This window comes from Myotis davidii, unplaced genomic scaffold, assembly GCF_000327345.1.
Source record: "Myotis davidii unplaced genomic scaffold, ASM32734v1 scaffold1527, whole genome shotgun sequence".
In the NCBI taxonomy this organism is placed as follows: Eukaryota; Metazoa; Chordata; class Mammalia; order Chiroptera; family Vespertilionidae; genus Myotis; species Myotis davidii.
Window position 1 is genome coordinate 390,308 of NW_006298269.1, and position 9,330 is coordinate 399,637.

The following is a 9,330-nucleotide window of genomic DNA, read 5'->3' on the forward strand; positions in this document are numbered from 1 at the left end:
CCCCAATCCCTGGGCGGAACAGATCATCTTTAAGACTCACCAGACCCACTTTGCCAACTGCACCCTGGCGGAGACCACCTTCTCAGACCCCCCAGAGGACGTGCTCCTGGCCATGATCATCGCCCCCATCTGCCTCATCCCGTTCCTGGTCACCCTTGTGGTGTGGAAGAGTAAAGACAGCGAAGCCCGGGCCTAGGGTGGCCTACGTTTCTCAGCAGCCACCCCTCCCTTCCCGGCCACCCCCAGATCTCCCTCCCCGTCTCCCTGCCCCCTTCTCTCGCCTCACTGCACACAGAGCCTGAGATGGGGGAATGGAGCTGGGGAGGGTCATGGCACCAGTTCTGCAATTTTCAAAATAAAAGGTTTCTTTTGTACACCGTCCTCCTCCCTATCCCAGTGGGGCCTGTGTCCCTCCCAGAACCTGTCATATCCACAGACCCCCAGCTCGGGGCAACAGAGCTGCAAGAATCTGATAGCCCCACTGTTTTGTTTATTTACCGGCCCCCACAGGCCTCCGCGGCACCCCCTCCAACCCCCCACCTGAAGGCTGCACTCCTACATTCCTCCCTCCCAAGGTGGGGCCTTTCCTGCCCCTGTCCAAACCCAGCTCCAGGAAGCCTGCAGGAAAAGACTCCCTTCCGGTCTGGACGGCCGCTGGGGAGGTGTGGGGGGAGGGGCGAGGGAGGGCTCTGGGCTGTGACTCCTACCAGAAGGAAGGGGGGCCACCCAGGAGTTCCGAATTTTCCCCTTCCATGTTTCAGTTCACTTCTAGAGACTTCCAACAGGAACTCTGATCTGACTAACTGGAGTCCACCCCTAAGGACCTCAGTCAGGATTGAGGGTAAAGGCAATGGGGGATCCCTCTGCTAGGTTCACCACAGGACTCCCCCTCCAGGTCCCTGGCCCTCATCCTACATTGTCCTGGACCCCGGGGGTGTGGCCTACAGCCTGGCTGCACACTGCCCCCTGGTGTCCACTAAACCAAAAAGAAGATGGTTGTGTGGTGGAAGAAGCTCAAAACAGGAGATTGGACCCTGAGGTCAGAGACCTGTCATCTCCATAGCAAACACTAGTTCTACCGGCTTCCTGAGTCAGACTTGGGCTCCCTTAAGACACTTTCCTACTGTCGACATAAGAAATGTCCAAACCTGTGGAGAATTTTTAAAAGAGTTTCTTTGAGGGGTGGTGGGGCTGGTTGGAGGTGGGCAAGAGGGGAGAAATGGGGGACATCTGTAATAGTGTGAACAATAAAAAGAAAGTTTAGCCCTGGCTGGTTTGGCTCAGTGGGTAGAGTGTCGGTCTGCGGATTGAAGGGTCCTGGGTTCACATGCCCGAGTTGCAGGCTCGATCCCTGGTGGGGGCATGCGGGAGGATGATTCTCTCATCATTGATGTTTCCATCTCTCTCTCCCTCTCCCCTCCTCTCTCAAATCAATAAAAATGTATTTGAAAAAAGATAAAATAAGAAATATATCTAAAAAATAAATAAAAATAAAGTTTGATCGAGTTTATTTGAGCCAAAACTGACGGCATATACTAGCAGCAAGCTCTCAAACGCTCTGAAGAATAACAGTTTTGCAGTTTCTTTCATGCATTTGAAACTAAGGAGGGGGTTTAAGGAAGATTATGTGAAGGTGGGAGACAGCAAGGTGAGGGTGGTTACATCTTAGAAGGAGGGGTTTGGAAGGAGGCATTTTCAAAGGTGTGCTAACCTGGATGCACAAAAACAATGGGCCTGGCTTGCTTAGGGCAAGAAATTTATATGCCTAGGGTGTGACTACCCACCATGACCTGCCCAGTTAGGAATTTATGATTTATTACAGCATCCCTTTTTTATCCACACCACTTTCTGGGGACATATTTAGTCTCTGACCCAACATTTTGGCATATGGACACTCTGGTGGGTCCCCGGGACAGTGAGGCTCAGTTCTCACCAGAGAACCTTCACCTCCAATTTTCCTTGGAACAAAGGTCATCAAAAATACCTAGAGAACAACTTTGCTTTCCATAAAGACACCCGTTTATTCCGGGTGGCACCTAAAGCCTCTTCAGGAACTTCCTTCACTCCTTGTTGAAATATCTGCCTCCCTGAGAACATACATATCCGTGTCCTAGACATGCCTGTCTATTCCATAGATACATATGTGTTTGCTTTCTGGAATGTATCTATTCATTCTCTGAGACACACTTCTCCTCTCAGGATGTATTTGTCTCTCTAGAGACACACCTGTGCCCTTGGACATTTTGAGTTTTCACCTGAGATAAATCTTTGTTGTTTTCATGAATGTGTATGTCTCCTCCAAGGATATATCTCTGCTTTTCTTGGCCCATATTTGCCTTCGTGCATTTTGCTAACATACATCAAAGGCATGTTGGTGTAAGACATTGTATGGCACATTCTTTTGAAAAAGGAAGTTAGCTAAGACTTGGTTTCTGCCCTCAATGGCTTTTATCCAGTAAGGGAGTGGACATGTGCAAATAAACAAAAACAATGGAGTGTGTGATGAAAGTCATGCAAAGAATACAAGCCAAATGTTTGTACAAATGCAAAGGAAGGAAGGGTCACATCTAACAGAGGGGTGGTCACAGGGGTTAGGATCACAGGAGGGTGATTGTAGAGTTGTTACATGAATTGACGGTAGATGGAGTGCATTCCCCTAGAGGAGAGAGTAGAAAGGGAGATGAATCAGGAAACTATTGTAATAATACAGGCTTGAGAAAAATAGGACATGGACCAAAAGTGTGATGAATGGAGAAATGAAAAATAATTAAAAAGTAGGAGAGATAATTAAAAACAGGGGAGGGAATCAACAGGATTTGGATATGAAGTAGGTGACAGACAGAGAGACTAGAGCTGACTCAGGCTTTGAACCTGAGTTATTTGGACAATGATGGAAGTAAGAACAGAAAAAGGCCATTAACAGGAGGTAGCCTGAGGAAAAGGATATGCAATATGAGGTAACAATGGAACAAGCTGTAATATCCCACAGTGAGTTAGAAATGGGAGTGGTGAGGGTGGTGGTAGAAAGAGGGTGGGGCTGGAAACACAGGTTTAAGAGTATTCTGCACAGAAATGTCATATAAATCCATGAGAGGGATGAAAGTTTTAAGAGAAGGTGTATTGAAAAGAAGACTGAAGTTGGGTTCTTAGGAAACACCCATAATTAAAGAATGAGGTGGGGGGAAAGGAGACAAAGTGAAAGATCAGAGAGACAGTAGCAAACCAAGGATAAAGTAGTGCCCTGGAAGCAAAGGAGATGGTGCCCTTTGAAAAAACAGTATCAATTGCAAAGTTCATTCATTCATTCAACAAATATTTGTTGGGTACTTCTGTGAACTAGGAATTGTGCACAGTGAAGAATGGATTTTGGTGGGGAAGATGTTAGAGATCAGACAAGAAATTGAGAGAGTGGTAAAGTCAAGGACACTACATATTTTTTAAAATATATATTTTTATTGATTTTAGAGAGGAAGAAAGAGAGAGAGATTGAGAGAGATTGAGAGAGAAATATGAATAATGAGAGAGAATCATTGACTGGCTGCCTCCCACACACCCCTTAATAGGGATTGAGCCTGAAACCTGGGCATATGCCCTGACCAAGAATTAAACTGTGAGGGCACGTGGGCTGTTTTCAGATACTGGCTATTGTAAATAACACTGTAATGAACATAAGGGTGCATATATTCTTTCAGATTAGGACACAACATATTTTCAAATAGGGATGACTTCAGCATATTTGTAGACTAGCAGAGAGGAGGCAGGGGAAAGGAGATGAGGGAAGATGATGCATACAGAAGTCCTGGAGGAAGTTGGAAAGGAGAGGCAAGAAGATACGCCAAAGGATTGGCCTTGTAAAGGAAGAGCAGCACTTCTTCCTTTGAGTCCAAAAGGAAGGAGTAAAAGAGAAGACTTTTTGAGAGACAAATCAAGTGTGTTGACAGATGGAGAGGGAAAGATTAATAAGTTCACATTCACGGGTGCAATCTCATAAAATAGAGGGGAAGGACATTCTGCAGAGAGGAGGAAAACAGGGACAGGTGACATGCTTGATGAGTGGACAACTTTGAAGAGTTACCTTGAGCGATGTGTCAGGGAGTCATTAAAAGACAAAGGGTTGGGAGCATTTGAGAGCTTGTTCCCCACCATATGTTGTCAGTTTGGTTCAAATAAACATATATATAAAGGGTGTATACTGATCAAGATTTCTCTCTCAAATCAGTTTCTCATTCTCTTTCTCTCTCCCTCACTCCCTCTCTCTAAAATCAATTTAAAAAAAATACAAAGGGCCACTGGGCTGCACTGAAAGTCCAGTCAAGAGGTTAGTCATGGTATCTGGGTCTCAGTCAGCATGTTCTGGTGATTTTTTTTCTAGGCATACTCCCCTGCCAAGGAGTGACACAAAGAGGGAGTGTGGGTGGGCAGGGACCAACAATCTGGTTTGGAAACTGACCAGCACGTAGGTAGACAAGGGGACAGAATTGAGTAGTCAAGTCTAGGTAAGGAGTCACGACCAAGAGGGCTCTGGAGCTTGAGACTAGGAAGGTGAGAACGGGAGAGAGATCAGAGATGGATGGCTGTGGTCAAGGATGGCTGCTCTGAACCATGGAAGCAGAGCCGTTTCCAGCTACAAGCATGTTCCCACGGGTGCTACAGGAGACTGAAGAAAGGTAGTCAAAGGACATAGGAATCGAAGAGATTGGGAAATGTGAGGCGTTTAACTTAAATGGCATTTGACACAAATGTCATTACTGAAAGAAGCCCAGCATAGTGGACACAATCCTAGGCTGGGGTCTGGGGACCTGGGGTTCTGCTTGCAGTTCTGAGAACAAACTATGCTGCTGTGAGGAAGTCATTGCCCTTCTCTGGGGTTGAGCCAGACTTCTCAGGGACCTTCTGCTCTAAACGGAAAGGATTTTTAGGATCATGGCAAGGGACTGGCAGAAGAGGAAGAGCCCTCCCTAGACTGTTCCTCTCCCCACAAGAAGGGTCCGGAACCTTTCTGCTGCGCTTTCTGCCCGGACGTGCGGAAGCGGAGACCGGAAGTCCCTCGCCGGGAGGTTCCGGGTTTCCTGGGCTACTACGATGGCGATGAGTTTCGAGTGGCCGTGGCAGTATCGCTTCCCGCCCTTCTTTACGTGAGGCTCAGCCCCCGCGAAGCCCCGCTGTGCCTCCCTGCCCTCCCCTGGCCCCGGGCTGAGCCCCGACCCTGCACCTGGGGAGGGGGAGGAAGGACTCGGTCGCCACCACTCTCAGCCTCTCATTTTCTCCCCGAAACGCGCCTCCGGCGAGGGCTGCCTCGCGCCCTCTCACTCCCCGTAATTCTGCACCCCACCCCTTCACCCGGCAGGTTGCAGCCGAACGTGGACACTCGGCAGAAGCAGCTGGCCGCGTGGTGCTCGCTGGTCCTGTCCTTCTGCCGCCTGCACAAACAGGCCAGCATGACGGTGATGGAAGCCCAGGAGAGCCCGCTCTTCAACAACGTGAAGCTGCAGCGTATCCTCCCTCAGCCTCGTCCACAGCCCCCACACCTGCACGTCCACACCTTCCCACATGCCCGGACTCCTCAGACACACACCCTTCACCCACAGGAGTCAGGTTCCTATCCACACTGGCCGTGGGAAAGAGCGAGTAGATGGAGCTGGCATCCATTTCATGCCCAAATCCAAATGCAGCAGCAAACCCGCTTGTCCCTGGCCGCGATGGGTACCCAGCTGTCATTCAGGTCGTAGAACCTCTGCCCCCGAAGCCAAGTCCCCACCTTTCCAGCCTGAGCCCCTTGGACTCTGAGTTTCCTGTTCTGGTCATTGTGAGGCTCAAATTCAGGTACTACCTATATTATTATTTTTTAAAAATATATATTTTATTGATTTCTTACAGAGAGAGGAAGGGAGAAAGATAGAAATATCGATGAGAGAGAAACATCGATCAGCTGCCTCCTGCACACCCCCTACTGGGGATGTGCCTGCAACCAAGGTACATGCCCTTGACCTGAATCGAACCTGGGACCCTTCAGTCCGCAGGCTGATGCTCTGTCCACTGAGCCAAACCGGTCAGGGCTGGTACTACCTTTAGTAACTTTCTCTACCTACTCCTATTCTCCCAGGAAGTAAGTGTCATTTGTTTTTGCTGCCTGATTCATGCCTAAAATATCTGCAGGAAGGAGAGCGGACAGAGGATGAGGAAACAGTACATTTCGTTTTGTCAAGCTCTTCCTTTAAATTGGAATAGTTTGCCTTTATCTTCTTTCCCCCAGTGTCTAAGAAATGCCAATTTATTAGTATATCCCATTGGGGAACGGCACGTATGAGTATGTGGGAGGGAGTGGTGGGGGGCAGGTGGTTCTCAGCATGCGACTGGCTCTGCGAATTTTTATCCCCCCCAGTTTATTCCATTAATGTCAATCCCTTAACCTTAAACCAGGGAAGCTCCCCATGGAATCAATCCAGGTTGTATTAGAGGAGCTGAGGAAGAAAGGTGGGTTCAATTCCTCAAATTTCTTATTTTTCCTCCTAGTTGGCTTTTCCTGAGGACAGATAAACACGAGACTTTTAATAGCTTTTCTCTCTCCCCTTGCTTGCAGCCCAGAGCTCTCGGTTCAGTAGACAGCCCGATTCCCTAGGTCCCTCCCCCATTGGTATACAAATTAAAATCTCTTCCTCTGTGCCCTGAGACCCGAAGAGACATAGAAGGAGAACGAGTGCCTTGCAGACAGCAGTAGTGAAACAGATTTTGAATTTCTCTTTCTGAAAGCTGAGTCTCTTCTACTCTGTTCTTCCTTGGTTTTGCCTCTTTGTCCCTTCTTAGAGCCGATGCTTTCATAAGTATCTGTTTTGCAGGGAACCTGGAATGGTTGGATAAGAACAAGTCTAGCTTCCTGATCATGTGGCGGAGGCCAGAAGAATGGGGGAAACTCATCTATCAGTGGGTGAGACTATTCTGCAATGACAAATAATGGCAAAGCAGATCTGTGTCTGTGCTCAGCAGGTACCTGGTGTTCCCAGATCCAGACTGAGCATAGTGGAAGGGGGCAGAAAGAGGAAGCCTAGGTCTTCCAGGCGAGATTCTGTCAGTGACTCAATTTCCATGGCTGCACAGAAGCTCCCTTTCTTTGCCTGTTGGATACCAGAGGCTACATGAGGCCATGTTTGGAGAATGCAGTACTGGGAACCACGAGTACTATTGTTGGCTGGAGCCTCTGGCCACAGGAGATAAATGGGGAAAGGAAGGGGGGGAAAAACACATGGGGCCGCTCCCCCACTGCACCCTTATGGGGCTGTCCACAATATGAATTCGATGTTCTGAACCAATATGGGTGTGGGGACAGACTCTGTCTCCCAAATTCCTAGCCACCACCGGCTCTAAACATTCCCAAGAGAGAAAGGAGGGTAAGAAGCATCAACAACCCAAATATAACAAATACATACCACCCATTCCTGAACAGGAAAACAACCAGAATGAGAGGTCAATCCTCAGACACGTGAAGACCTGTGGTTTAGTGGTTCCAAATGTGTGTGTACACATATAAATATAGCACCTGTATGGCTTGTGGGTTTTAGCCACTTCTCTGCAGAGGTGACAACCCTGGTTTGAGACTGGGTACCATTCCTGGGTCAGAGGTGGAGCTGCCAGTCACCTTCTCCCAAGAGATTCCTGGTCCTTATTCAATCCCCATTTTCTGTATCCATAGGTTTCCAGGAGTGGCCAGAACAACTCTGTGTTCACCCTATATGAACTGACCAATGGGGAAGACACAGAGGATGAGGGTAATGCCTTTCTCTTCCCCCAGTTTTGCCATCTGAATCCTCTCTCCAGTCCTTGTTTAATTGACATTCAGATTTCCCGCTTCTCTGCTTCTGAATTCTAAATACTACTTAACCCATAGCCATTATTTCCATAAGCCACCTGAATTCACATACAAAACACCCAAATTTTGTTTGTGGGGGGTATGTGTATTTTTCTAGGAATAGAGTCCATATTATCAGATTTTCAAGAGCATCTGTGACCCATGAAAAGTTAAAAATTAAGGGTGTAGCCACCAAATGAGGAACCAGGGCAGGAGATTAAGCTTGAAATCTCATTCCTTGCTGACTCAGGCTTTCTTTCACCCTTTATTCTTATAGAGGGCTCAAGCTTTGTGGGCCTTAGCTGAAGGGATTGGGCCAACACCCTCAGCCCTTTTAAATACTTTGTTTTCCAGCCAGGCAATGATTTGCATAGCGTTTGATTTTACATAGCTCTTTTATTTCTGCCTTCATATTCTGATCCCCAGGATCACCAAAAGCTCCCATTTTAGCTGGGGGGAAGGGGATGCTTCCCCTTTCTGCCAGGTCCTGACTGCCCCAACAGAGTTTATATAGCTCTTGGCTCTTTCCCCCTGCTCTGCAGGCCTCTGCTTGCTACTCCCACCATCACCTATGACTTCAGTGCTGCAGCCTTGCCCAGCTCACCGCTCAGGCTGGGCAAAGCTGGAGGCTTCCTCAGAAAGCAAATTTTCTGACTTAAGAGCTGGGCCCCCGCAGGGGATGATGTGTGCAAGCCTGTCAGGGCTTGCCTCCTGCCTCCCATCTCCCTGAAGTATAATGCCATATCTCCAGACACTCGGCTGGCCTTTGGCTCCCAGTCTTGTTCTTTTTATCTAGGAAAGGGCATATCTCTGTGCTGGACCTTAACAGTCTCCTGGCCAGATGTATGGCTATACTTCTTTGTGTTAGGACAGGTCCTCATGATGGGTACAGATGTGCAGCTAGGGTCAGTCAGGGACAGGGTCATGACCTCCCCTAGGCTTGATTGTCAAGGCCCCCTCTGGCTTGCAAGCAAATGGTGTCACTCTTGGGCATCAGACATATTTGGGGTGTACGTGGGGGTTGAATCTGATAGAAGAATCAAGAGTGGGAAAATTAGCATGAATACTCATTTTATGCTGACTAAAGCTTTCTTCTACCCCTTTCTTTTTTTTAATTAAGAAAATACTGATTTTAGAGAAAGAAACATTTATTTGTTGCTCCACTTAGTTATGCATTCATTAATTGCTTCTTGTATGTATCCTGACTGGAGATTGAAACCATAACCTTGGCATATCAAGATGATACCGGAGATAGGGCTTGGGCATGCCACCCCTTACTCTTAAGGTGTACCCAGGAAGGATGGGTGGCAGCTGCAGCAGCATGGATGGCATATGTATATCCTGGCCTTGTAAAGTCTCATCTTCCAGCTAGACTACTCTCCGCAGAGGCCTTGACCCCAAGGAGCTGAGTGTCCCTGACTGCCCCTATCTCCCTGTCCAGAGTTCCACGGGCTGGATGAGGCAACCTTACTACGGGCTCTGCAGGC

General features: G+C 48.0%; 2 protein-coding genes across 2 annotated transcripts in view; both read left to right on the forward strand.

Moving 5' to 3' along the window:
- RAMP2 (receptor (G protein-coupled) activity modifying protein 2) overlaps positions 1-378 on the forward strand; it is a 1,332-nt gene extending 954 nt beyond the window's left edge. Inside the window, exon 4 of the mRNA XM_015570581.1 lies at positions 2-378. Coding sequence (XP_015426067.1) covers positions 2-196 — 195 coding nt within the window. The 3' untranslated portion in view covers positions 197-378. The remainder of the gene's footprint in view (position 1) is intronic.
- Positions 379-5,027: 4,649 nt separating this feature from the next.
- VPS25 (vacuolar protein sorting 25 homolog (S. cerevisiae)) overlaps positions 5,028-9,330 on the forward strand; it is a 4,769-nt gene continuing 466 nt past the window's right edge. The window contains exons 1-6 of the mRNA XM_015570582.1: positions 5,028-5,135; positions 5,348-5,493; positions 6,421-6,474; positions 6,837-6,925; positions 7,688-7,763; positions 9,285-9,328. Coding sequence (XP_015426068.1) covers positions 5,083-5,135; positions 5,348-5,493; positions 6,421-6,474; positions 6,837-6,925; positions 7,688-7,763; positions 9,285-9,328 — 462 coding nt within the window. The 5' untranslated portion in view covers positions 5,028-5,082. The remainder of the gene's footprint in view (positions 5,136-5,347; positions 5,494-6,420; positions 6,475-6,836; positions 6,926-7,687; positions 7,764-9,284; positions 9,329-9,330) is intronic.